The sequence below is a fragment of the Halichoerus grypus genome, chromosome 5, assembly GCF_964656455.1.
Source record: "Halichoerus grypus chromosome 5, mHalGry1.hap1.1, whole genome shotgun sequence".
NCBI classification, from domain to species: Eukaryota; Metazoa; Chordata; class Mammalia; order Carnivora; family Phocidae; genus Halichoerus; species Halichoerus grypus.
In genome coordinates, this window is record NC_135716.1 from 152,902,997 (window position 1) to 152,930,991 (window position 27,995).

The window sequence follows — 27,995 nt, forward strand, 5'->3', positions numbered from 1 at the left end:
AATTCAGCTCCATTTTGAAGTTAAGGCCAGAAGCAATGTAGCTTTAGGCTCCATAGGGTTCCCATTTCTCCCCACCCCCTCCCCATCTCTCCAAGTCAAATCAATAGTAAGGTGTGATAATAAGGACTTTATTTGTTACAGGTCATCAGAGAAGCCTTCTACCTGATTGGTGGGAGGGGTGGGCAGAAATTAAACCTGTCTGTTCTTATCAGGAGAGAGATGTCTGTTTAAAGCACCAATAAATACTTATTGCATAAATGGATGGCAAGGGGATGTGGGGATGTAGAAGTCCTAACAGTTATGCTTAGCCAAGTGGAAATGCCTCTTTTTTGCCCAGGTGATGAGGATGACCTTATCAACTCTTAACTGGAGGCGCCGGGAGATGGTGCGGTGGTTGGTGACATGTGCTACAGAAGTGGGTGAGTCTCCCACTTCCCTCCAGTCCCCAGAGAAAGGAGTTCCTAGGCCCTACTCTTGGAACAAGGCAGCAAATCCTTAAAGCTCTCATATTCCTACTACTGATGGCCTGGGGAAGGATGGGGCTGCTGGTAGGAAAGATGGCCTTTATTTAGCTAGCCCAAGCTCTGCCCTTACTGCTTACCATACCCTGGTGTCAGCAGCACTTTGACCCTCTGATCAGAGACATGTTTGAGAGATTGAATTTTCAGCTACCAGTATACAAGTGCACCCTTGGGAGGTAGTTGGCCCAGTGGTTTGGTCCCAGTCCCTGCCTATGCTTCTGAAAAACCCCAGACAACTTGGAGTCTTGGGACCCCATCTAGAACCCAAAGTCCCCTGAGAGGCCCCACTTCAGCTAGAACCCCCAGGCAGATCTGCGACCCCTGCCTTGGGGCAGGTAAACCACAGGCTCTGCTGCTCCATCCTTGTGAGGGGCTAAGAGCACCTGCAGTAATCTTCAACCCTCTGACTTGGGGAAGGAAGGGATGGGAAGAGACCCCAAACAGGGTCTGGCCATCCGGGATGCTCCCTGGTTTGCCTCAGATCATCTCAAGGCTGCTGAGGAGGAGGGAGAACTCATCTCTGCAGGCCAAGTTCTGACCCCAAGGGGTAATCTGGGCAGACCTGGATCGGGTCCCGGATGGCCACGGCTGAGCTCAGGCTCTCCCTGACAGGTGTGCGGGCCCTGGTGAGCATTTTGCAGAGCTGGTACACACTCTTCACCCCCACTGAGGCTACTAGCATTGTGGCTGCCACCGCTGTATCCCACACCACTATCCTGCGCCTCAGTCTTGACTATCCACAGCGAGAGGAGCTGGCTAGCTGTGCTCGCACGCTGGCCCTACAGTGTGCTATGAAGGATCCGCAGAGCTGTGCCCTGTCAGCCCTTACACTCTGTGAGAAAGACCACATCGCCTTCGAGGCAGCCTACCAGATCGCCATTGACGCCGCCACTGGTGGCATGACGCATGCGCAGCTGTTCACCATTGCCCGCTACATGGAGCTCCGTGGCTACCCGCTACGTGCCTTCAAGTTGGCCTCGCTGGCCATGAGCCATCTCAACCTGGCCTACAACCAGGATACCCATCCAGCCATCAATGATGTGCTCTGGGCGTGCGCCCTCAGCCACTCTCTGGGCAAGAATGAGCTGGCAGCCCTCATCCCCCTGGTGGTGAAGAGCGTGCACTGTGCCACAGTGCTCTCAGACATCCTGCGGCGCTGTACGGTGACGGCGCCGGGCCTGGCCGGCATCCCAGGCCGCCGCAGCTCTGGGAAGCTCATGTCCACCGACAAAGCCCCACTGCGCCAGTTGCTGGATGCCACCATCAATGCCTATATCAACACTACACACTCACGCCTGACACACATCAGCCCTCGCCACTACGGAGAGTTCATTGAGTTTCTGAGCAAGGCTCGGGAGACCTTCCTGCTGCCCCAGGATGGCCACCTGCAGTTTGCCCAATTCATCGACAACCTCAAACAAATCTACAAAGGCAAGAAGAAGCTGATGCTGCTGGTGCGAGAGCGCTTTGGCTGAGAAAGCAAACAGCTCACTGCCAGGGCAGCCTGGGCTCCCAGGTACCACAGGTCAGGCCAAGGACACTGAAACATTTGTCCACCCTGAGAGGACTCTGGGCACCTGTGGCCGAAGCCAAAGCACCACAGGGCTAAGCATGGGAGAGTCCAACTCTAGCCAATATGCCTTCCTCGGCAAAGTTCTCACTACAGCCCACTGTTCCTGAAGGAGCTGGGCCCTGCAGATCGATCAGAAACCCCACAACATGCCACCTCACGCCCCTATATCCTGCGTGTCCTGGGCATTGGCCCACTCTCCCTTGGCAAACACAGAACACTGTTCCGTCTCAGGGATTGCTTAACCAGAGAAACAGAAGCATTTATGGTACTGTAAATACTATATTATATGTGTTGCCAATTACATTGTAAAGTTGTAACTATTTATAATTCTGGTTCTAATTTGATGGGTACTTGAAGTAGCTATGGGTGGGAAGATAGGCTTGTTTTCTGAGGAGACACAACCATTTCTCAGGTTTCCCTTGCAGAATTATACAGATTGCAGTGGAAGAGTGGGGGTGGTGGGGAGTACAATGGCCAGTTAGAATAAATCCCAGGTCTAGTCTATGCAGAAACCCCAGCCTGCAGACACAGGGCATCTATATAGCCCAGTGGTGGGAGAGGGGCAGGGCCAGGACTGGACTTAGACTCTTGCCTCATAAAGCCACAAGGACAGTAAAGCTCTTGCTCTTGCCACACATAGCCTCTCTAGGAGCCCGTTGAGCTCCTGAGAAATAAGTGCAAGGGGGAGGGTAAAGGTCTGGGAGGCCACTGAGCTCATAATATTCATCTCCTCTGGTCACCTTTGTGTTAGAGTGTCTGGTTTTATCTCTAATTATGTACGTGTGTGTATGTAGCTGTATGGCTAAGTACATGTGTCTGTGTGCATAGATATATCTGTGCATACCTGTCTTGCACATATATTTATGTGTGTCTGTGTCAGGTCTAGGTCTCTGTGAGTACATGTCTATGTGCTGGACTGTGAGTTTGTATGTGAGGGTATACACATTTGTGAACATGTAAGAATACGTACCTGTGTGTGTGTTCCTGTCTGTCAATGCATGTTTAGTTGGGGGGGGCACACAGATGCATGTGTATAAACATGTTTGTGTGTTTGTATGCTTGCTCTCCTCTGGTCTGTCTTTATATGTATAACTGTGTGTATTTTGACATTATGTCTGTGAATTTATGTTTGAGAATCTGCACGAATGTGTCCCTTCTCTTTTTGCCAGATCTCTCTTCCCCATTCCTCTTCATCTCTCACCAGCTAAACACATTCCTCATCTCTTTGCCTCCCTTATTCACCATTTTCTCAGCAAGCTCCTAAGCACTAGTCTCCCTCTACCCTAAGAGTGATTCCTTCAGCTCCCCTTCTCTTCTTGCCCTGTACTTGCTTTCTTCCCTTGCCTTTCTACCTCAAGCTTCCTCTGTCTGCCCACTGGTCACTGTTTTGGAGGCTGGGGCTGGAATGCATTTGGCCTTTCCCTCTCTGAGTAGTTTCTACCCCTAGTAGGCAATGCCTGTCTTAGCCCTAGCTGACCTCCGCAGTGTATCATGTTCCTGCTACCTTCCTAACCCCTGTGCTCAGCCTGGAATTGTTATAGGAGGTAGCATGGGCTTTCAGAAGAGTCATCTGGATGCCAGTGTCTTGGTGTTTACTGTTTCATGTTTTAGTTCTGAAGTAGGGGGTGGGGGTGTGATAGGGAAGGGGTGGTATAGCTAGAGTGTGAACTAAGGACCTCTCTGTCTGCTTTATGTTCCTTTCTTTGACAAACTGTCAATTTTTTTTTCCCTCCACACTAACCAGTAAGTCGTTTTTGCTGTTTGTGGCTACTTAAGTCTTACCATCCAGCCATGGGCCCCTACAATTTCTCAGCCCAATAGGTTGGTTTAAAAAAAAAAAAAGCAGCAGCCACTCCCATTTCTGTATCACGATTGCCGTTTTTTAGCAAGTGTGTGAACTCACAGTGCTTTTCTATGAATAAATCATGGATCACAGAAAATAGCATTTCTAAAATCAGAATTGTGTTCTCTCAATAAATGGGGCCCTTCTCTTCTACATTGCCCCAGACTGGGACAGGGAATTGGTTGGGCCTCTAGTGCAGTGGGTCCCTAGTGGTCTAAGGAGATGTAGAATGACAAATGAAGAATTTCCTGCCACACCACACCCCTCTCCAGAGCTCACAGGCACCTCAGACCTTGTCCCAGGAAGTAGGTACCACCATGATGGGCAGAAACACCAAAGTCCTGAGAAAATTAGAGGGTATGCTCAGAAAAGAACGCAGAGCAGCCCTGAGTACCATAGCACCTTTTGGCTTCAGAGGCCTTCTGGCCTCAAAGATGCAAGTCTAAGTCTCTACTCCTAAGAATCCTAGCCCTCCCCCATCTTTTGGTGTCAAAGCTGAAGTCCTCTCAGCTTCTCCCTGCTCACCTAGATTCCATCTTCCCCAACAAGCCTCTCTAGAATATTCTAGAAATTTCTGTGCCCCTCTCTGATCTATACTCCCCTCCATCCCCAGACACAAAGCTCTGTCAATTTGGCCTTCTATGCTGTGGGGACCCCATTTCTCTGCAAATGTCACAGCTTCAGCGCCAGGAAGCTTTACTCAACCCCATGTAGCCCTCAGGCTCGGAGAGCTGAGAGCAACATGGTAGTGAGGGCCCTGACATTGAGTCCTACAGTACATATTCACTGATACTTGAGCTCCTATGACTTGGAGGAGAAGATACAGAAAGGGGCCCCAGAGAAGAAGCAGAGGCTAAGAAGGAACTGAGGATAAGGGCAAAGATCTTCCACAAATGAAACCATATGTTAGATTCCAACTCTGCAACTTTTATTCTCCTGGAAACAATCATCTTTGTTAGTGGTAGTTGAGGGAAAAGGTGTATGCTCAGTTCTGTCGAAGCAGACGTGAGTGTCTATGCACAGCATCCACAAAGGCCCCAACGTGTTCTGGGTCCATGTCAGGGTAAAGTCCATGGCCCAGGTTGGCAATGTAGCGCTGTGGCCCAAAGTCATCCAGCATCTGCTGCACCAGCCGTCCGATCTCCTCCTGGAGGACCAACAGGGCACTGGCTACAAGGGGGCCAGCAAGCCCCTGTACTCCCTACACATAACTGTGACACATACAACATGTAGGCATGCTTCTACTCAGTGTTATTGAGTCATTCAGTCATTAACTCAAAAAATTTACTGGATGCTTAGTATGAGCCAGACAACTATAAAAAGAAATTCCTGCTTTCCTAGAGTTCACATGCTATGTATAGAGGGACAAACATACAATAAAGACACACACACATTAATACAACCATATCCACAACCATGGGAGTATACAGACTCACACACACATAGGGACCCTGGTTACCTCAGATGCATACAGAGCACAGGGGTCCAGGTTGCCCTGCAAGGTCACCGTCTTTCCCACACGTTCCCTGAAAGCAAAGTCAGCGCCATGTTCTGGTGACTGCACATATGGCAGCTGCACCCTCTCCACCTCACCCTTTATCACTCACCGGGCTTTCTCTGGGGCCACTGTCCAGTCAAGCCCAACCACCTCGTAGCCAGCTTGGGCCAGCTCTTCCAGGGCAAAATGTCCATCTTTAGCAAAGATGATCTGAGGGAAAGGACGGATCTCTGAGGCTACAAAGGGCCTTCCTATGCCCAATAACTTATCTTGGCTGCACCTCTGCTGCCCTCCAGTGGTCACTTCAGTCCATACAGGACATACCCAAAAGTGCCACAGGCCCACCTTCACTTACTCCAGCCCCATCCTTACCATGGGCACTGGTGCCAGGCCTGCCTCCTGCAGCCTGGCCTTCACCCGCTTGGACACATCACGGATGTAGGGCAGCGCAAACTGACTGAAGAGCTGTGGGCCAAGATGCCCTGCATGGGACTCAAAGAGCTGCAATGCCTACAGTTGGGGGGGGGGGGGGGATTGGTGAAGAGAAATACATAACACACAAAGTATCTCAGGACCCACACACAACGTATCTCAAATTTTTCCCTAGTGACTTCAGACCCTCATACTGCCTAAGCCTGTAAATCCAGTTTTGCCTTCTCCACATCCCAGTGCTAGCTTTGGTCTTTGAACACATAGCATTGCCAATGTCAATGACAAGGTGGACCTAGGTGCTCCAGTCAGATCACTGTAGGCCAAGCTTCCTTCCTGCCTGGCATTAAGACACCTGCCCTCTCAGGTGTAAGGAACTCTACTGCTTCTCATTCTTCTAGACCGCAGCCTTTCTCTCTCTCTCAGGACCCACCTGGGCACCAGCGGCCACTTGTCCCACCAGATATGGGACCAGAGCATCAGTGAGGATGCGAAGCAGCTGGTGACTAGCCTGTGGTTTCTGGTAAAGCCAACGCTTGGCCTGAGCCATGGTGCTTGAGCCGCCACCCTCAATCATGTATGTCATCAGAGTCCACTGCAAAAGGATACAAAGAGAATGTCACAGGTGTAGAAACCAGACAGATACTTACTTCCCTTGTCTACATCAGACCTGCCAGAGTGATTTCCCCATGCCCAAGTCCCTGCCCTGTTCCACATTACCGGGGCACCAGCAAAGCCAATCAGTGGCACACGCCCAGCCAGCCGTTGTCGGGTGAGGGTGATGGCCTGGAATACATAGCCCAGCTCGGAGGCCACTGATGCTGGATCCCGGAGACGTTCTAAGTCCCGCTCTTCTCTTAATGGCTCTGGGAAGCTAGGCCCTTTGCCAGGCACCATAGTCACCTCCATGCCCAGTGCCTGGAGGGGAAGAAAATATCTGGATTCCCAACCTGTAACTCTAGGAGGAAAGGCTCTGTTCAGCCCACACCAAGAAGGAAGAAAAGGAGAATGAAACTTGGCCAAACTCCATCTCTTTCAGCACAAGTTTTTTCCTCTGTCCAGTGAGGATAAGGGCTTATCTTGAGCCTTGATTATCTTTACCCTTTCTTACCCATCAGGTTTGAGCGGGTACCTGGGGTACAACAAGGATGTCAGAGAAGATGATGGCAGCATCCAGAGGGAAGCGACGCAGTGGCTGTAGGGTATAGAAGACAGGTTACTAGGAGGCAAGCTGAGGGCATAAGTCCCTCCCTTTTTTGTGGAGGCCTCACCTGCAAAGTCAATTCACAGCAGGCCTCTGGGGAGCGACAGGTGCTGAAAAAGTCCTGAGCAGCCCGAGTTTCCCTAAACTCTGCAGACAAAAGAAGAAAAGCAGGGCTCAACCTTTTTTTTTTTTTTTTTTTTTAAGATTTTATTTATTTGACAGAGAGACAGCAAGAGAGGGAACACAAGCAGGGGGAGTGGGAGAGGGAGAAGCAGGCTCCCCACTGAGCAGGGAGCCCAATGTGGGGCTTGATCCCAGGACCCTGGGACCATGACCTGAGCCGAAGGCAGATGCTTAAAAACTGAGCCACCCAGGCGCCCCAGGGCTCTCAACCTTAGGGAACCTCTGGATCCCTCCCCTACCCCTCAAAATCTTTTCACCCTCCAGAGTTTCACTTAGATTCCCGGGCCCTGACCCTGACCTGGTAAGTAGCGGCCTGCCTGCCGCATGCACCAAACGGGAGTGTAGTCTGTGTCTTCTCCCCAGGCGGCTCGCAGGAACGTGTCATTCTTCAGCTCTGGAAAACCCTGGGATCTGGAGATCAGGAGAGGGCGGGGGTAGGTGTCAGTAAGCTAGGCCAGGGGTTGGGGAAGGCCTGGGTTCTTTTTTTTTTTTTTTTTTTTAAGATTTTATTTATTTATTTGACAGAGAGAGACAGCGAGAGAGGGAACACAAGCAGAGGGAGTTGGGAGAGGGAGAAGCAGGCTTCCCGCAGAGCAGGGAGCCCGAAGCGGGGCTTGATCCCAGGAGCCTGGGATCATGACCTGAGCCGAAGGCAGACGCTTAACGACTGAGCCACCCAGGTGCCCCATGGCCTGGGTTCTTAAGGCGGATTCATTCCAACACCACTATCGGCCTTCTCCAGCTAGTTCCTAAGCTTTGGCTCCCCGCCCATTCCACCTCGTCTTTGCCTATCAGATGGTACACAAGACTAGAAGGGCCCGCGCTGGGGCCTATATCTTCCACACAGCCCCAACTTCCTCCAGCTCAAAGCCACTGGAAAAACTGGGGGAAGGGCGGAATGATAGCCCAGTTAGAATTGATCGGGGTCTTTGGACCAGAAAATCTCAGGAACAGGGCTACCAATCGGAAGCTGGTAGATCCCCAGGCTAGGGGACAGTGAATGAGAAAAGAGAAGACGGTCCCAAAATACGGATCCTAACTGAGGACTAGAAAATCCTGGAGGCATCCCCTAAATGAAAGTCTCTGGAATCCATGGGTGGAGGATTAAGGATTCCAGCGAGAGGAGTCGGGTCGGGAGCTCTCCAAAGTGGGGAAAGAGAGGTATAGGGACAGATTCCTGAGATGGAAGACTCAGGTCAGAAGCCACGCGGGCCATACCGCGTGGTGCAGAGAACTCACCCCAACCCGTTTGCCTCCATGATAAGCCTTCGGTAACTGCGAGCACAGTCCCCACTTTAACCTCAACCGGAGCCTGTGAGATCAGGCTCCACCCTTTCCTGGAACGAGCCAAGGCCGCCGCCATGTTGAAAGTCACATGATCAGACACCGGCCTTTAGCTCCGGGGCTGCCCCGGCTGCTGCCTGGAGGACCCCCCCCCCCCCCCAAAAAACCTCTCTCCACCGTAAAGTCAGCTGTAGCGTCGCAGCAACAAACGCCCCGCCCGCCAAGAACTCCGCAAATAACTACACCTTACCGTGGCATCAGTAATTTCCTCTCCTCTGATGGCCTGGAAATCCGGAAGTTTCGGCCGAGGCTCATTTTACTCCCCTGCTCCATGATTCTAAAAATCTTATGCCTAGCGACCAGGCACACAGTGGATTAAAGAACCAAGCTGTACAGGGAAATGAAATAATTTAATATCTATATTACTGGGGCACCTGGGTGGCTCAATCGGTTAAGTGTGGGACTTGTGATTTCGGCTCAGGTCATGATCTCCTGGGTCCTGAGATTGAGTCTCCAGTGGGACTCCACACTCCTCTGGGAGTCCGCTTGGGATTCTCTCCCTCTGCCGGTACCCCCACTCATGTGTGTGCAGGCACCTCTTTCTCTTTAGAATAAGTCTTTAAAAAATATATATTATCTATTAAGAGGCGGGCGCTCTAGTAGGTGCAGAAGTTACAGTGGTCACCAAGACAGCCCTTTCCTTTAAGGAGCTACAGACTGGTGGATCAGCAATCATAATGTTTTAAGATGAAAAGGCTAGAAGCAGCTAGCAAGCCTCCTTCCTCAACTGGGGAAAGCTGTGGGGGTGTTCCAAGCAGAGGGAACACCATGTACAAAGAGAAGATGCAAAAGAACAAATGGCTATTATGGGAACCAGAAGACCAATCTGGTGGAATTAAAGAGGCTAGAGATGTCTTCAGGGTCCAGGTCATGCGGGCTCTTGTGAGATTCATTTGTCTACTTTATTCTGTAGTAGCATGGTAGCATACAGATAGCTTGGAGAGAAGGGAAGAGGGGCACTATGTTCCCAACTTCCTAGGGAGAAAAAAAAAAAAAGGAAAACTGTCACAATTACATGGGATCATATATTCTTTCTTTCTTGATAATTTTGATTATTTGAAAACTATATCCCAAAACAAAGTTTCCATCCAAGTGTCCATCAACAGATGAATGGATAAACAACATGTAGTATGTACATAAAACAGAATATTAGTCGACCTGTAAAAAAAAATTTCTATTCATGCTATAATATTGTTGTAATATTATTCTAAGTTAAATAAGACAGACCCAAAAGGACAAATATTATATGGTTCCATTTATGAAATATCTAGAATAGGCTAATTCATAGAGGCAGAAAGTAGATTAGAGTTTACAGAGCAGGCCATGAGGAGTTACTGCTTAAAGAGAAGGCCTTTCTGCTTGGAATGATGAAAAGTTTTGGGAATAGGTAATTGTACTCTTAAAATGGCTAACAACAAATTTACACTTATTTTACCACAATTTTTAAAAATATATCAAAAACCATTGTACACTTTAAATGGGTGACTTATATGGAACCTGAATTATATATCAATAAAACTTTTTTAAAGCTGTTTGCAGGGGAGGGCGGGAGACGATTTCCTTTTCCTCCATGATTATACTTCACCAACAGCTCCTGTCCATTTTTTTTGCCTCCATCCTATCTAGCCACCTTGGACCTATCTTTCCACATTGCACCTTTCCTCTCATCTGGTTCAGAATTACTGGGAGAAACTGCGTAATGACCACCAGTGTCCTAGAATTAGGAGTAACCACCAGGATTAACCCCGAATGACTCAAGACTCCTGTCAGCGGTAGGGCTGAGGAGGGGATTATTCTCCCCCCAAACATTTTAGCAACACTGCCCCTAGGATGAGGAGCCTGAGAGGATGTCTATTAGATTTTTAAAGATTCTTCTGGTTGGAGTATGACTCGTGGGGGTGGGAAGGCAAAAACAGGCCAGAGAACCAGAAAAATGTCTGTTGCAATGATCCAGGCTAGATAGAATGGTGGTTCAATGAGGGTATAAAATGGTGGCAGCAATGAGGATGGACAGGAAAAAATGGATCAGGTAAAGACAACTGAACTTGGGGCGCCTGGGTGGCTCAGTTGGTTAAGCGACTGCCTTCGGCTCGGGTCATGATCCTGGAGTCCTGGGATCGAGTCCCGCATCGGGCTCCCTGCTCGGCGGGGAGTCTGCTTCTCCCTCTGACCCTCCTCCCTCTCATGCTCTCTGTCTCTAATTCTCTCTCTCTCAAATAAATAAATAAAATCTTAAAAAAAAAAAAAAAAAGACAACTGAACTTGGGTCTGGTTGGCTCAGTGCGAGGCACATTGGTTTGTAGTAAGTTTAAGTATCCGAGTACACAGGGTAATACGGCGGGCGCGCGGGGTGCCCTTAGTCCAGAACTTACGGCGGAGGCTGGCCGAAGGCGGGGCGGAGCGTGGTGGGAAGCTTGGTCAGCCTTCGCGGCGGCGGCGGCGGCGGCTCCCCGAGCCGAACCGCCGCCCCTGGGCTTTCCTTTGCCACTTCACCATGGCAGGCCCAGGGCCGGGCGCGGCTCTAGAGTCCCCGCGGCAGTTGCTGGGCCGCGTGCGCTTCCTGGCAGAGGCAGCGCAGAGCCTCCGCGCCGGACGGCCGCTGCCGGCGGCGCTGGCCTTCGTGCCACGCGAGGTGCTCTACAAGCTTTACAAGGACCCAGCGGGTCCGTCGCGCGTGTTGCTGCCGGTGTGGGAGGCGGAGGGCCTGGGGCTGCGTGTGGGAGCCGCGGGCTCCGCCCCCGGTACCGGCTCCGGGCCCCTCCGCGCTGCCCGGGACAGCATTGAGCTTCGGCGCGGCGCCTGCGTGCGTACTACCGGCGAGGAACTGTGCAACGGCCACGGGCTCTGGGTGAAGCTGACCAAGGTACCCCCTGGCCTGCCCTGGGCCCCGCAGAAGACCCCCGGCGCCAGGGAAGCCCCAGGCTGTTCTCTTCCCATCCCCCATCTTGAGCTAGCATTGCGTTCAGTGTCCTTTGCCTTGGGCCGGGCAGGGCGGGCAGCTGGGCAGTTCCCTGACGGCGGTGCCTGCCTTGCGCGTCTCGGCAGGAGCAGCTGGCAGAACACCTGGGCGACTGCGGGCTCAACGAAGGCTGGCTGCTGGTGTGCCGACCGGCGGAGGGCGGGGCCCGCCTCGTACCCATCGACACTCCAGACCACCTCCAACGGCAGCAGCAGCTCTTCGGCGTGGACTACCGACCGGTGCTTAGGTCCTGCAATTGAAGGGGCGAGGCTTGCTGCTGGACGGCTTGGCCCGGAAGGGTTGGAAACTAGGCGGGCACAGGCCGGGAGGTGGGATATGGAGTGAAGGCAGGGTTAAAGGCAGGAAGGGGCGGGACTTGAATGGGGCTGGGGTGGAGCTTCTGGAGGCACAGTCTGGTGGAGGTTGAGCTCTGGAGAAAGCTCTCTGGGGGTGTCCCGCTGCCCACTGATGTCTCCCCATCCCCTACTCTGTGCCCACAGATGGGAACAGGTGGTGGACCTGACATACTCTCATCGCCTTGGATCAAGGCCCCAGCCAGCCGAGGCATACACGGAAGCTGTACAAAGATTACTGTGAGTGAGCTGGGGTGGGATAGGGAGGAAGAATTTCCAGGTCTGGGCCTGACCTAATTAGGGACTTGGGGTTGCGTAGCTATGTGCCCCCGACGTGGACCTACGAGTGCGACGAGGACCTGATCCACTTCTTGTACGACCACCTGGGCAAGGAGGATGAGAACCTGGGTAGCGTGAAGCAGTATGTGGAGAGCATAGACGTTTCCTCCTACACGGTGGGTTCTGGGACTCCTCCCACCCCAAGCAAGATGTCACTTCTTGCTAGATCCAGAACCCTCACCTTTAGGCCAGGGCCAAACCTAAATCCCCACAGGCCAGACTCAGTCCAGCACCCCATTTTAGAAGTCCTGTAGGAATCCCTAGACACTTCCCCCCATACCAGCTGTGCTTTTAACCCAGCTCCATGTGCAGGGAGTGGGGTAAACACTGTCTCCACGTCTCTGCCCCTCCCCAGGAGGAGTTCAATGTGTCCTGCCTGACAGACAGCAATGCAGACACCTACTGGGAGAGTGATGGGTCCCAGTGCCAGCACTGGGTACGGCTTACCATGAAAAAGGGCACCATTGTCAAGTGAGTGGGCTCTGAGGTAGGACGGAGTGGGTGGGCCCCATGCCTGTAAGTGTACAGAGATCCGTGTGCATACTCTGACCACCCAGGAAGCTGCTGCTCACAGTGGATACCACAGATGACAACTTTATGCCAAAGCGAGTAGTGATCTATGGGGGCGAAGGAGACAACCTGAAGAAGCTCAGTGACGTGAGCATTGATGAGTGAGTGAACAAGCTGGTCTGGAGGGGAAATGAGGCATGATCCTAGCAATGGGGCCTGGCCCCACTTGGAAGTATAAGGTCAGGTGAGAGCCCAGCAATCCCTGAAGGCAAGGGGTATTCAAAGTGCCTCACATCCATCTCCTCAGGACCCTGATCGGGGATGTATGTGTCCTGGAGGACATGACCGTTCACCTTCCAGTCATCGAGATCCGCATCGTCGAGTGCCGAGGTAGGGCTTCAGGCGATAAGGGGGGAAGGGAATCCCAGTGTATAGATAGTGGCTAGCTGCTAGTGAGTAAGGAGAAGAAATGGGCTTGGAGTTGGGATGAGGGTGATAGCTGACCTAACTCCAAGATGTGAAGCTTTGGGCCTGAGCCAGGTGGGAGACACCAGGTATAGGCCTGCCTTAAAGCCGTAGAAGTGGTTGGGCTCATCTGAAGAGGAACTGAGTTGGGATCCTCAGGCATTCCAATATTATAGGGATGGATGGAGGGACCGGCAAAGAATATGATAATCAGAGTCAGATGAGTAGAAGGGGATCTCAAAGGTCCCAGGTTTCTAGGGGCTAAAGGTAACAAAAGCCTGAGCATTCAGGAGCCATTCTCAGGTCTGAGGGCCAAGGAGGCAGCTAGTGCCCTAAGTAACCTCACTCTGACTTCTTCCCCCAGATGATGGGATTGATGTGCGTCTTCGAGGGATCAAGATCAAGTCATCTAGACAGCGGGAACTAGGGTTGAATGCAGACCTGTTCCAGCCGACCAGTCTGGTGCGATATCCACGTCTGGAAGGCACTGACCCTGAAGTCCTGTACCGCAGAGCTGTTCTCCTGCAGAGGTGGCTGTGGTCCTGTGCCTGCCCGGCCTTCCTTCCCCCAACCCTGAACCCTCTTTGTCCATATGAAGGAGGTTCCCCAGGCCTTATACTGTAAGCTGTTCCATTTCAAGAGTGTCAGAGCAGATCCTGGGTCCCGCCTTCTCCCGTCCTCGTGTGTTGGGGGGTGAGGGGGTCTTAAATCCGTGCCACCCTCTTTAGTTGCGTTATCTTTACCCACTCACCCCAGATTCATAAAGATCCTAGACAGTGTCCTGCACCACCTGGTACCTGCCTGGGACCACACACTGGGCACCTTCAGTGAGATTAAGGTGAGCCTGGCCCCCCCCCCCAGTATTGGTGTCAGCAATGGGCTCCTCTTTCTGCTCATTCAAGTGTTCTCTCTTCTACAGACTTCCTAAAACCTGCTCTAGGCCTGGACCTTTGCTGGGCTCTAGGAATGTAGGAAGAAAGCCAGACACAAATAGTTAAAATGTAGTGTTTGGGATGCCATTCTCCCAGATAGTATGTGAAATATATAAGAGCTGAGGGAGGAGAAGTATCAGCATAGACAGGGGAAGCTGCGGGAAAGGTACATGCTGGGAGTTGTTAGCTGCTGAGGATGACCGGAGAGAAGCGCGCAGGTAGATGTGAGTATGACTTGGGGATGAGGCTGGGTAGGCAAACAGCGGGCCCTGATAGCAGAGGGCACCATGGGCCAGGCTGTGAAGGAGGGACTATGTCCTAGGTCAGTGGAGCCATCAGAAAGGTTTTAAGTAGGTAATGACAAAGTTTGATTTTTTTGTTTTAGAAAGCTCCCCCTGGTGGTTGGACTAAGGGAGGAACTGGAAACAAGGAAGGGGAGCGTGGTGGGGGGGATGGACTAGGCATGGGCTGGAATTATGGAATTGGGTCCAGGCGTAGAGGAAGGTCCCAGGGCCTGGACAGACACTGACTGCCTGCCAGTCTTGCTCTGGCCGCCTCTCTTCACCAGCAAGTGAAGCAGTTCCTGCTGCTGTCACGCCAGAGGCCAGGCCTGGTGGCCCAGTGCCTGCGTGACTCCGAGAGCAGCAAGCCCAGCTTCATGCCACGCCTGTACATCAACCGGCGCCTCGCCATGGAGCATCGTGCCTGCCCCTTAAGGGACCCTGCGTGCAAGAATGCAGTCTTCACCCAGGTCTGGACCACCTGGGGTCGATTGAAGGGAGGGTCAATAAAGGGTCTGGGAGCTGGGCCATGAGGGACCTAAGTAAGGTCTTTGGGCCAGAGTGGGGCAAGATCTTGACACAGACTTCCCTACAACTCCCTTCCCTTTCCCCTGCCCCCAGGTTTATGAAGGCCTCAAGCCCTCTGACAAGTATGAAAAGCCTTTGGACTACAGGTATGGCATGAGGGTGAGGGACTTGTGCTGGGCCCACATAAACTATACATCCCCGCACACTGCCTCTGGAACCCCTCACCATTACCCCTGTGGCCCCTACTCCTGGCTGGGGTCTGGGCTGGTGAAATGTCCTGAACCCTGACCCAGCATGGTAACAAAGATCCACCCCTTCTTACAGGTGGCCCATGCGCTATGACCAGTGGTGGGAGTGTAAATTCATTGCAGAAGGCATCATTGACCAAGGTGAGGCCCTGAGGAAGGATAATGAGGGTCCTGCCCTATTTAGAGTGGTAGAGGCTTCTGGGATCACAGCTAACCAAGATAGAGGACCTATTTATTACCTCTTTATGGGGGCTGGGGCTCTTGAATGCCCCAGCTGAGAGCATCTGTCTGTCATTTCAGGGGGTGGTTTTCGGGATAGCCTGGCAGACATGTCAGAAGAGTTGTGCCCTAGCTCAGCAGACACCCCTGTGCCTCTGCCCTTCTTCGTGCGCACAGCCAACCAGGTAATTTCCTATCCCTACTTCTCAAGTTGTTTCTGCTGCTCATCTCTGCAAACCTCCCAGGTGCTGACCTAGAGAGGGGGCAGAGGAGGGACCAAGTTGCCTGGGGCAGCCTCTGGGCAGACAGGGAAGGAGGAGCAGTCAGAGGGATCATTCAGGGCCTCCGGTGGAAGGTGTGCAGGCAAGTCTTTGGAGAGTCTGGGGCAACAAAGTAGGGTCCATTCCACGCCATGCTAACAGCTCTGTCTTGGGAGCAGGGCAATGGCACTGGTGAGGCCCGGGACATGTACGTGCCCAACCCCTCCTGCCGAGACTTTGCCAAATACGAGTGGATCGGACAGCTGATGGGGGCTGCCCTTCGGGGTAAGGAATTCCTGGTGAGTAGCCTAATCTCCGCCTTCATCAGATCAGCCCGGCCCCTGGAAGGAAGAAGGGCCAGCTAAACCTGGGCAGCCCAAGATGAGAATACAGTAGTATTTGTCCCATAGGTCCTGGCTCTACCTGGTTTCGTGTGGAAGCAGCTCTCTGGTGAGGAGGTGAGCTGGAGCAAGGACTTCCCAGCTGTGGACTCCGTACTGGTAAGTAGGGCCTGGACCTGGTGTTTCCTCTGCACAGCCCCTGAAAGTTACTGTTCCCCAAGGGTGTCCTGAACCTTCTCTAACCTCACACATGCTCCTTTGCCAATTCCTTCTATTCCCATGGTTTCAACTACTGTCTTTATTCTGGTGATCCCCAAATCCTTACCTCTAACTCCAGCCTCTTTCCTAAGCCTGGACCCATATATGCATCTGCCTGCTGGACGTCTGCCCCAGGATGGCACCTCAGGCTCAGCACAGTCTTCATCACCTCCCCATTCTACTGCCCTCTAGGGCTGTCTCAGAATGGCACCACTGTCCACCCCTCCCCTATGCCAAGGCCCTCAGTGCCATCCTCCACTCCTCCTTCTCCCTCACCTCCTACCTTCTGTCACATCTCCCTCTGGAATCTGTCCACTTCTTCGATCTTCCTGGTTCAGGCCACCTTCCTTTCTGACACTACCACTGACTACAAAGCTGAGGATCCTATCTCAGTTCTTACCCATGTGATCTCCGGCAGCCAGAGTAATTCATTTCCTTCCCCTTGTTTAAACCCTTCGGTGGCTCTGCTCTGGGCTTAGGGTAAAATGCAGAACCTGACAAAGCCTTATATGATCTCTGTATCCCTGGCCACTTGGCTCCAGCCAAACAGATTCCACAGGCCTTTTGCTCTTTCTACTTTTTTTCAAGGTGTGCTCTGTCCTGACTTCCTTGTGGCCCAGCAAACTGGCAGGCATCATTTGGGTCTCAGATGCCATTTCTTCCAGGACACCTTCCCTGGCAGCCAAGGCTGGCGAGGTGTTGTCTTGATGCTGTCACAGTCCTTGTCCCGACCCCCTCACTCCCTCATCGCCCGCATGGGGACTGCCTTGTCTAGCTGTCTCTCCTGCTTCCCTGTCAGCATCTTGAGAGAAAACAAGGACTGTCTCCACAATGAAAGGCCAACCTCCTTGCCTCTCTCCAACCCCCAGGTGAAGCTCTTGGAAGTGATGGAAGGCATGGACAAGGAGACATTTGAGTTCAAATTTGGGAAGGAGCTAACATTCACCACTGTACTGAGTGATCAGCAAGTAGTAGAGTTGATCCCTGGGGGTGCAGGCATCGTGGTGGGATACGAGGACCGCTCCCGTTTCATCCAACTGGTGCAGAAGACCCGGCTCGAAGAGAGCAAGGAGCAGGTACCACCCAGAGGCCGGCAGAACAGAGGGCTTTGCACAGCTCCTAACAGGCAGAGCCCAGCCTGATAGGCCACCAGTACCCGATCACAAGAACTCTGGCCCCCACCGTTCCTCTGCTCCACATTCCTGCTTCTCAGGGGGGTTCAGAGATGGCCCGCAGTGCTGAACCAAGATCACGTCCCCCGTTATCTCTGTGAGTGGAGGCCAAGTACCCCACCACACACTGACTCGGGAGCTGTACCCCCTTCCCTAGCCGGGCCTTTCCCTCCCTCCCCAGCTGGCAGCCATGCAGGCGGGTCTGCTGAAGGTGGTGCCGCAGGCTGTGCTGGACTTGCTCACCTGGCAGGAACTGGAAAAGAAGGTGTGCGGGGACCCAGAGGTCACCGTGGACGCTCTGCGCAAGCTCAGTGAGTGTGGGGCAGGGCAGGGCAGGGCTGGAGGCTTAAGGACTAGGTAGGTTGGGACCTAAGAACGAATCTGACCTCGTCCCCAGCCCGGTTTGAGGACTTCGAGCCATCAGACACTCGGGTGCAGTACTTCTGGGAAGCACTGAACAACTTCACCAACGGTGAGTGGAAGAGGAGAGAGTGATGCCTGGGCTCGGATTCCACTTGTGGGATACTGAGGCAGGGCAGAAGTTGTGGACACACACACACACACACCCCCGCCCCCGTCATTGCGGACCCTGATTTCGTTCTCTGTCCAGAGGATCGGAGCCGCTTCCTGCGCTTTGTCACTGGCCGCAGCCGGCTGCCAGCACGGATCTACATCTACCCCGACAAACTGGGGTGAGTGGGGCCAGAGCTGGGCGGGGCTTGCTTGCCAGAGGGGCTGTGGCTGGCTCTGCCTTCTCCCCGCACACTCACACGTCAGACCCCTACCCTGTGTCCCTACAACTCTTCCTAACCTGTGGCCTGTCCATGCCCCCAGCTACGAAACCACAGACGCACTGCCGGAGTCTTCCACTTGTTCCAGCACGCTCTTCCTACCGCACTACGCCAGGTGGGTCTCCTAGGCTGGAGCCTAGAGAGTGGGGAGTGGGGGAAGGAGTGGCATCCTAGGATGGAGGAGGACTTCGAGTACTGAAGTGCACGAACTGGAGTCCCGTTGCCCCTAGCCGTGTGCACTGGCCCTGGTGGCGATGGAAGGACCTCTGCACCTGGCGCTGACCACGTCCCCGTCTCCCTCAGTGCCAAGGTGTGCGAGGAGAAGCTCCGCTATGCAGCGTACAACTGCGTGGCCATTGACACCGACATGAGCCCTTGGGAAGAGTGAGGGGGCGCCAGGGGGCAGCCTCGGGCCAGCGGGACTGTGCCTGCACAGGTCCCACTAGGCGGCGCACAGGGTGAAGACACAGTCCCTGGACCGGTTGGGGTCTGCGCGCTCCTGACCTGAGCTGACACGCTCCGAGAGACAGTACACCCGTGTGTCTGGTTGGAGTGGGGGCGGTTGATTGACCCTGGTGGCCCAGCCCCGTGACCCACAAGCCGTATGCGTGCTCGGGCTTGCTTCCCGAGTTATTTAGCCTCTGAGAGGGAATCTTCCCACAAGCCCAGCACAAGCTGCCAGGCCTGAACTACTTGAAGGGGGCCTTCTAGCTCCCCACCCCATGGACTTTACTTCAGGGTTTGGTTGTTTTTTGTTTTTTTGGGTGTTTGGGGGGCTTTTTGTTTTGGGTTTTTCTTTCTTTTTTTTTTTTTGCTCCTCCTTTTTTCTCCTTGTTTTTCTCTGGCTTCAGCCTGGATTCAAAGCTAAAACCTCTGGAGGGTAGTGGAGGCTCCTCCCCAGACAAGGCATCAGGGATAGATAGAGAGTAATGGCCATCCTCTTTGGTCACCTGCCCCAGGAATGAAGCAGCAGCTGAGCACCTTCTCCCTCACATACTTATCTTTTCCTCCTCTCCCTCCATACCCAAAGTGTGAGCTCTGCCCTTCCTCCAACCCAGTCTTAACTGACAAAGTGCCACCACCTTCCCTGGCTCAGAACCTACATCTACTCAACATTCAATCTTTACTACCACCACCATCACACCATATTCAACCCTTACACATCACCTCCAGGCTGATTCCCCATCTGCTGTGTCATCCCCAACATGGTGCAAAGTTAAGGCCAGTTATGTCCTCTCTGAAATCTTCAGTAGCTCCCTTTCACCCAACTCAAAGCCTAGACTTTAAACCTGCTCCTAAGTCTTAACGCAGGTCCCTGCCCCAGTCTTCCCTTCCTTAAGGTCCTCCATGACACTCCATCAAAGAAGGTCTTACACATGGGAAAGTTTAATAAATGGATGTATTCATTCCTTCAGAATGTGTTTATTGGGCTACTGGGGAATGGCAGGGAAGGTTCTTCTAGGACTTCAGGGACCTGGGCTGGAAGCCAGGGAGATTGTGTGTCAAGTGGGAGTGGTGGGTCTTCACAGTGACAAGCATTAAATCTGAAGCTGAGCAGGGAAATAAGGGTGCTACTATGGGGAGGGGTGGTTCACGGAGCCTGGCCTGGCATCTTCTGGGATGGGTGTGGTGATTTGGAGGGTGGGAGCCCACCTTCAGGAACCAGGTGGGCAGAAGAACTTGACATCGTAAAAGACAAAGCCTTGAGATGGCTGATAAACCAGCCAGGTCGAACTTTTGACAAAAGACGCAGCAGCATAGCTACCCATCCACACCCGACACTGCCTCTAGTTACCACACAGCTAAGAAGCTGTCTTTAAGAACAAGTACCAGGTGAGAGATCTCCAGCACATAGAGACCAGCCCCCCTGACCCCAGCGGAAGGAGTCAATGTCAAACGCAGTCTCAAGGGAAGTGGCATTCTCCCAACACTTCTCCACGCTGCCCTCTAGGGCGAGTCCTGACGCTACCCTGGCTGGGAAACGCCAGGCCTTGGCCTTGAGCCCCGCCCCCTGGGGCTGCGTGTAACCCAAGGCCTATCTCCCCATAACTCTTGAGTCTGACACCCCAGCTGAGCCTCCCAGGCAGCCCTCATCTTGTGGCTCCCCAATTCCTGTGCCTTGGGTGGTCCACGGAAGACATACCTTCCTCTTCCAGCAGCCTCTTCTTGCCCAGGGAGCTGGAAGGGTAGGAGCCCCAGAAGCCACGCTCCCATCAGCTCTGTTCTTCCCAGCAAGCTCCCCCTGCTCTTGTGCATCCTGCCCCCTCAGAGATATCATTCCCCTTCTGTGCTCAGGGAAGAGCATGGCCAGCATACACCTGCTGGAGGTAGTCTGTTTCTGTGTCTTTGGTACTGGCCACTTAAGTCTTTGGTCCCCCTTTTACCAAATTGGGCTCACACTGCATATTTTGTAGCTTGCTTTTCATCCATTCATTCAGTAAATGCATCAAACCCCTATCTATGTCAGGCACTATACTACGTACAGTGGGGAAAATATTGGCCAAACAGATAATTTGTGCTCTCTTGGAATTTAAACTCTAATGGGAGAGGAAACAGTATATTACACAAATAATTGCATAAACAACATTTAATAGCCTTTATGTAAGAGCTCCAAAGAAGTAGCAAAAGTTATTGTTAGAAGACAGAGCAGGGTGATACTAACCAGTGGGGCTCAGTGGAATGCTGAATCAGGGAGAAAAACTGGGCACAAAGTCCAGCCAAGAAGCACATTGAGTCCTACCAGACTGTAAAGGGAAGAGAGAGAAGAGACTCCAGCTTCAAAGGCTTGTTTTAGGATTATACATTGACCAGCCATGAGGGTGTCAAGCAAGGGAGTGACATGATTAGATTTGCCTTTGGCATCTGTGAAGAGAATGAGTTGAGAAGGGGAGCCTGGAAGCAGGGAGTACTCCAAGCAGGAAAGGATGGTCACTGGGACAAGGGGGATACTCGCTATAACTATTATTTATATTCGCTGCATTTTATTACATTTTAAGAAGTTTTCATAACTTCTACTCATTTAAAACCCTCTGCTGGGGCGCCTGGCTGGCTCAGTCTGTAGAGAATGCAACTCTTGATCTCAGGGCCATGAGTTCAAGCCCCATGTTGGGCACAGAGCTTAGTTTAAAAAAAAAAAAAAAAAGTCACCTCTATAGATGGACATTAAGATTGTTTACAAATTTTTTATATTGAAAACTACAAATAATACAATAAACATCCTCATGCATATATCCTTTCATACCTATTTGATTATTTCCTTAGAATAACATCCTAAACTCACCATCAAACTGCCAAATTGCCAGGATGTATCAATTTTACTCCCTTTAGTGTCTATTTCCTAAACTCTTGGGCATTAACACTTAAAAATATTTTTTGATAATATGCTGAAAAATGGTGATTGTTATTTTAATTTGCACCGCTTTGATTATTTACTGAGCAACTGTTTCTTCTTTATTAACTGCCCTTTGTGTGTTTTTGTTTATTGGTTTTATTACACTTTTGTTACTGATTTATAACAATCTCTGCACAGTACTAAAGTAATAAGCACAGCAAGGCACTGTGCTAACTGCTGTACATCTATTATTTTATCTTCTTAACAACTCTATGAAGTAAATACTCTTATTGTCCCCATTTCCAGATGAGAAACCTAGCAAAAAATGAATTAAATAACTTGCCCAGTGTCACACAAGTAGTAAATAAGGAAGCTAGGATTTGGATGGTGGTCTGCCAGTGCCAAAGCCTGCTGTCTTGGTAACTAAGGTACTAAATCCTATAGATGAATACCTTTGTCATGTCGGGTGTTGCTATACCTTGGTTTTCCCAGTCTGTACTTTGCCATTTAATTTCATGTATGTTCTTTCCTAATGTACAAAATTTTAGATTTTTTATGAATTCAAAATCCTTATGGAAGAAACCACATATTGGATATATACCATGAGAAGACAACATATTATACGTGTTAAGAGCACATTCTGTAGGGGGCGCCTGGGTGGCTCAGTCGGTTAAGCGACTGCCTTCGGCTCAGGTCATGATCCTGGAGTCCCTGGATCGAGTCCCGCATCAGGCTCCCTGCTCGGCAGGGAGCCTGTTCTCCCTCTGACCCTCCCCCATCTCATGTGCTCTCTCTCTCTCTCTCTCATTCTCTCTGTCTCAAATAAATAAATAAAATCTTTAAAAAAAAAAAAAGAGCACATTCTGTAGAGTTAGCTTACCCATATTCATATCCTGTTTTTTCCACATACTCGCTGTTGACCATGGCCAAGCTTCCTCAGCTTCCTTTTCTGAAGCACCTACCCTTTTACTGTTGATGAAATGCTATCTTTTTACATACTTATCATAATTTTCTGCTAAATTTTTATATGTAAGAAATCCTCAAAAAGGGGCACCCGGGTGTCTCAGTCAGTTAAGTCTGCTTTCGGCTCAGGTCATGATCCCAGGAGCCCTGCATCGGGCTCTCTGCTGGGGGGGGAGGGGGTGGGGGGGGCGGGAATCTGCTTCTCCCTCTGCCCCTCCCCTCCACTTGTGCTCTCTCTCACTCTCTCTCTCTAAAATAAATAAATAAAATCTTTTTTAAAAAAAAGAAATCCCCCAAAAAATTAAAAAAAAGAAATCTTCATTTTTCACAGTACTGCCAGAATGTAAAAATGACACTGCAAGTTGAGACCAAGCAGAAATCTTAATAGTCAATGGGAGAAATTACCATTGTTCTGTGACCTTTAAAATTTTTTTGTCAAAGCATCAAAAACTTTCTGTCAGTTATAAATGCACAGGGAAATGAAAACATGGTAAGACTAATATTTATTTAGTACATTGTAATCTCAAGCATTCAGAGAAAGTGAAAATTAAATTGTTTTCTTTGCAAAAAAACTTATCGGAAATAGTTTGAACAATGCTTCCCTCTTTTTTCTCTTTTTCCTTTTTTTAAGATTGTATGTATGTATTAGGTATTTATTTATTTAGAACTCAAGCAGGGGGAGGGGGAGGGGAAGAGGGAGCAAGAATCTCAAGCAGACTCCATGCTCAGTGCAGAGCCAGAGGCGGGGCTGGACCTGGGACTCGATGGGGGTCTTGATCCCTCGACTCTGAGATGATGACCTCAGCCGAAATCAAGCATTGGACACTTAACCAACTGAGCCAGCCAGGCATCCGCCTCTTTTTTCTTACAATATGGAATAAGTATCTTCACTATGCCTTGATGAATTGTCATACTCCTTTTTACTTCCAACATTCTATTCTTTGTAGGTACAATCTCATGAAATATCTCTAATGATTCCGTGAATGCAAAGTGTTTTTTTGCTGGCATCATGTTCCACTGAGACATCTTCATCCCTTTTGTCACAGCCACTTTCCTCCTTTTGTAGATGAAGTAGCCTTCACTAAATTCCTCTGGCTGCAGATCTGTACTCTCTCATGATAGCAGTGTTAACATTCCCATAATCAGCTATTTCTTCTATAACTCCATTTATGTTCAATTTGAATTTCACTTTCAGCCTTCTCACTTTTCTTTGCTGCACTTTCATTTTGTTGGCCAATTGTTATCTTTTTTTTTAATATCATATGGGCTTATCATTGGGAGACAAGGAAGCAACACAACTACATTCTTGCTGTGTGTGTATGAACCGAATACACAGTGCACAGGGTGCTAATTACCAACATACTGAAAGAAGTGACATGATTGTTTCACTGCTCATTCAAAAAAAGTTGATTCTGACAATGTTTTTTTACAGTATTCTCATTGCTTTTATGGAGGAAAGAATTTTTGGAAAGACTTTCTCCACCATTTTTACTGATTTCACCTGTTCATTTTGTATTTGCTTATAAATGTACTGGGGGGAATCGGAGGGGGAGACGAACCATGAGAGACTATGGACTCTGAGAAACAAACTGAGGGTTCTAGGGGGTGGGGTGGGGGGATGAGTTAGCCTGGTGATGGGTATTAAAGAGGGCACGTATTGAATGGAGCACTGGGTGTTATACGCAAACAATGAATCATGGAACACTATATCAAAAACTAATGATGTAATGTATGGTGATTAACATACATAATAAAATTAAATTAAAAAAAAAAGTTATAGAGATTTAAATGAGACACAAGTCCCAAATTTCAATAACCTCCATAAAACTCTAAGACTTTATAGCTGCCAATGTGTTCTTCTCCCTGTCCCTCCTCCCTGCCTAACTTTTTCTTATTCCCAAAGTACTTATCACCTTTAATATGCTGTACAGTTTACTCATTTATTTTTTTATAGAGTTTATTTGACAGAGAGAGAGAGAGAGATCACAAGCAGGGGGAGGGCAGAGAAGGAGGGAGAAGCAGGCCCAGCTGAGCAGGGAGCCCAACATGGGGCTCAATCCCAGGACCCTGGGATCACGACCTGAGCTGAAGGCAGACGCTCAATGGACTGAGCCAGCCAGGCACCCCTACTCATTTATTATTTAAATTTATTTATAACATATGCTGCCTCTGCCTGTTAGGATGTGGGTTGGATTCTTTTTTTGTTCACTAATATACCTTAAGGGCCTAAAACTGCCCATGGCACATAGTAGTCACTCAGTAGATAGCTGTTCAATAAATAAACTGTGGCTCATCAACCATACTTTCCAATTCAAAAATGAGGAAAATCAGCTATTTGAAAATTTTTGTTTTCAGTAAAGGAGGAAAAAAAATACCAAATTGACTAAGTCACGTATTTTCTTAATTGACCCATCAGTTTGTATGTTTGTTTGTTTGAAGTAGGCTCCACCATGGAGCCCAACACGGGGCTTGAACTCATGACCCTGAGATCAAAACCTGAGCTAAGATCAAGAATCGGACACTTAACGGACTGAGTCACCCAGATGCCCCCCGACCCATCAGTTTAAAGCATAAATGTCCAGATTCAGACCTTTAAAACCACCAACAATGAAAATTTTGTGTGCTTGAAAGGAAATAGTGAAGTCCCAATTAATGAAGTTATTTTCCAAGCTCTTTATAGAAACACTATAGCATCATTTGCTCTCTAACTTATCATGAATCTATTAGGCAACTGGTGGGCTTATGTACAAAAATAAAACACAAATATTTTAGGACCTGCAACTGGTTGCCAAAGTAGAGTTTCTCTTTTCATTTTTATCTTTCACTCAGTACTCTAAAAATAATAATTTCCTGCCCCACTGACAAGTCCACAGCCAAATGGAGTAGATGAATATTATGATGTGGCCAGCAAATTCCCAAAGAGAGAGCTCTTGCAGACCGTGGGAAGAGTATTTCTGAGCCAAGGCCCAACTTTTGAAAGGTTTCTTTTGTCTCCCACAGTTCAAAGAGAACTTTAGAGCTTGACCTTCTTAAACTAGTCCCCACCACATATAAAAACATACATATAAATATCCCTTGGGGAAAAAATGTGAACAGGAAACAAATATTATAGGGAACAGCCTGTATTCAATATGCCTTTATTAAGTACTTCCCATGTAATTCATAAATAAATAATAAGCATGAGGCTAGGCATAAGAGATAATATAGATTGACTTAATGAGAAGGAATGTTCTGGAAAAGAGATGTTGTCAGTGACCTGGGCCCTCAGCTCAGTTTTTCCACCACCAAATGGGAGGTCAAGGGAAAATGTATGAGAAAATTTAATTTATTCAATATTATTTACTTAGCATGTCCCAGGTCCTGTGCTAGGACCTGGGGAGAGAGGAGCAAATAACATATAGCCTTTGTCCTCCAAGGGCTCCCAGTGTGACAGAGAAAACATGAAAAAGGGGATGAAAATCCTTTGTGATGAGTTCCATAATGTAAATACTAGAAGCAGTGAGAGCCAGAAAGAAGGAATCCATGAGGCAACAGTTCCTCAAGTATGCTCTGTGGACCTCTGGGAGTCTTCAAGACCCTTTCAAGGTATCTGTCAGGTGAAAACTATTTTCATAATAATACTAAAATATTATCTGCCTTTCATTGTATTGATATTTGCACTAATGGTGCAAAAGCCATGGTGGCTAAACTGCTGGTGGGGCGTCTGCTTGGTATTCTCTCTCTCCCTCTCCCTCCATCCCTCCCCCTGCTTGCACTCTCTCTCTAAAATAAATAAATAAATCTTTAAAAAAAAAAAAGAATGTCTTTGATGGAGCAATAACATAATTTTATTAAATCTTGGTCCTTGAGGGTGCATATATTAGGCACTCAATAAATATTGTTGAATGAAGTCAAACTCCTTTATTTTTATTGCAAAAATTAAACTCCCTTAATTTGGAAGGAGCTAAAGCAACTGAAGGTGTAAGAGAGGGACAGAAAAAGAGGAAGCTTCTAAAAGATTAGGTAATTATAGGATTGTGTGGGAAAGAGAGAATGGCTATTGTTCCTGTTATCTACTGTAGCTTATAAACCACCCCAAAACTAACTGCTTAAAACAACAATTATTTTATTATTATCTCTCACAATTGTTGTAGTTGTCTAGATGTAGGCATTTGGGGTCTCTCATGCAGTTGCAGCCTCTTAGGTGGACTCCCTAATTCCAAGGAATCTATTAACGCAGCAACCAGAGTGATCCTTTAAAAACCTGTCATATCCGGGCACCTGGGTGGCTCAGTCGGTTAAGCGTCTGCCTTCAGCTCAGGTCCTGATCCCAGAGTCCTGGGATGGAGCCCCGCACGGGCTCCTTGCTCAGCTGGGAGCCTGCTTCTCCCTCTCCCTCTGCCTGCCGCTCCCCCTGCTTGTGCTCTCTCTCTGTCAAATAAACAAATAAAATATTTAACAATAATAATAATAAAAAATAAATAAAAACCTGTCATATCATGTCCCTCCTCTGCTTAATGCAAGGTCCTCACAATGGCCTACAACCCATGTGATCTGAATTCTCCACCCAATCTCCCGTTGCCTCTTTGACCTTTATCATCATTCACTTTCCACCTGGCTCACTTCCCTTTAGCTATATTGGCCTTTCTACTGTTCTTTGAACATGCAGGCTCTTCAGGGCCTTTGCACTCGCTAGCTAGTCTACTTATAAGGCTCTTACCCAAGATATCCATCTGACTCACTCTCTTCAAGCCATTCAGTGTCACTGTCTCAATGAGGTCTTCGCTGACACCCCTCCTCCCACAGTTTTGATGGTTAAAGGTGATTGTTTTCCATACCATCAGAGTCTGGTTCAGAAAGCCGATGTGAGTCTCCACCTTAGACATCGCAGACTTAGAAAGCCTTGGCAATCCCTGACCTGCAGGGCATTTGGACATTTGTCCACTGGCTAGCCCAAAACTGCGGCTCCCAGTGAGCTCTTTTCACAGAGTTGTAGTCGGGGCCAGGCCGTAGAATGAGAACTTCTTGAAGCAAGAGACCGTGACTTGTTCCAGTGCGGATTCCAGGGGCCCAGCATTAGGAAGGACACTCAATAGGCGTTGATGATTTGTGAATGAGCCGAAAGGGAACGGACCACATCGCCTCTTCTCCTCCTGGAAGCACGCGCGCTTTGGGTGCACAATCCATCGCTCCGCGCTCGTCCCTTCTCCGCGGGCCTGCCCTGCGCGTCCCATCGATCTGCTCGGCCATCGCGCGCCTGCGCCTTTGGGCTGTCAGTCGGAGGCGGCGTGGGGAGCGCTGGGAGCTGCTGTGGCGCGCGGGGAGTTGAGAGGTAAAGCTGCGGCTTTTGCGCTGCCAGGCCCCTTACGAGCTGGCTGCTGAGAGTGAGCACCGCGGTGAGGGCCACGGGGCACCGCTTCAGGCTCCTTGATCCCGGCCGAGGAAGGCCTGATGGGGTGGGCGGGGATGCA

At 49.9% G+C, this 27,995-nt stretch overlaps 4 protein-coding genes and 1 long non-coding RNA gene across 13 annotated transcripts in view; 3 read left to right on the forward strand and 2 right to left on the reverse strand.

The window, feature by feature from the left end:
• Positions 1–3,912, forward strand: part of ZSWIM5 (zinc finger SWIM-type containing 5) — a 204,962-nt gene extending 201,050 nt beyond the window's left edge. For both annotated transcript variants that reach the window (XM_078073214.1, XM_078073215.1), the window contains 2 exons: positions 338–419; positions 1,134–3,912. In XM_078073214.1, the coding sequence (XP_077929340.1) occupies positions 338–419; positions 1,134–1,996 (945 nt within the window). In that variant the 3' untranslated portion in view covers positions 1,997–3,912. The remainder of the gene's footprint in view (positions 1–337; positions 420–1,133) is intronic.
• LOC144381934 (uncharacterized) overlaps positions 1–27,995 on the reverse strand; it is a 648,393-nt gene that overhangs the window by 468,042 nt on the left and 152,356 nt on the right. The gene's annotated exons all lie outside the window — the stretch shown is intronic.
• UROD (uroporphyrinogen decarboxylase) lies at positions 4,844–11,105 on the reverse strand. 2 transcript variants are annotated; one of them, XM_036115478.2, is made up of 11 exons: positions 10,968–11,105; positions 8,786–9,570; positions 7,550–7,662; positions 7,136–7,215; positions 6,997–7,059; positions 6,585–6,782; positions 6,298–6,459; positions 5,808–5,945; positions 5,545–5,645; positions 5,397–5,463; positions 4,844–5,084 (listed from the first exon to the last, which is right to left on the reverse strand). In XM_036115478.2, the coding sequence occupies exons 2-11, from the start codon at positions 8,866–8,868 to the stop codon at positions 4,923–4,925; spliced, it is 1,167 nt and encodes a 388-aa protein (XP_035971371.1). In that variant the 5' UTR covers positions 8,869–9,570; positions 10,968–11,105; the 3' UTR covers positions 4,844–4,922. The 2 variants fall into 2 exon arrangements, with proteins under 2 accessions (XP_035971371.1, XP_035971372.1); XM_036115479.1 differs by lacking the exons at positions 8,786–9,570; positions 10,968–11,105 and adding an exon at positions 8,491–8,644.
• HECTD3 (HECT domain E3 ubiquitin protein ligase 3) lies at positions 11,090–19,660 on the forward strand. The gene is made up of 21 exons (XM_036115476.2): positions 11,090–11,458; positions 11,641–11,801; positions 12,055–12,147; positions 12,227–12,362; positions 12,602–12,717; positions 12,804–12,917; positions 13,064–13,146; positions 13,586–13,751; positions 13,978–14,059; positions 14,722–14,904; positions 15,056–15,108; positions 15,287–15,351; positions 15,511–15,614; positions 15,869–15,988; positions 16,100–16,189; positions 17,158–17,364; positions 17,642–17,771; positions 17,858–17,932; positions 18,071–18,152; positions 18,295–18,366; positions 18,555–19,660. Exons 1-21 carry the CDS (start codon positions 11,090–11,092, stop codon positions 18,637–18,639), a joined length of 2,586 nt encoding a protein of 861 aa, XP_035971369.1. The 3' UTR covers positions 18,640–19,660.
• The window catches only part of EIF2B3 (eukaryotic translation initiation factor 2B subunit gamma), a 128,756-nt gene continuing 128,511 nt past the window's right edge, over positions 27,751–27,995 (forward strand). For 2 of the 6 annotated variants that reach the window (XM_078073216.1, XM_078073221.1), the window contains exon 1: positions 27,751–27,856. The gene's annotated coding sequence lies outside the window, so the exon portion shown is untranslated. Of the gene's footprint in view, positions 27,921–27,995 lie in introns of all 6 variants that reach the window. The other 4 variants (XM_078073217.1, XM_078073219.1, XM_078073218.1 and 1 more) reach the window with 3 other exon arrangements.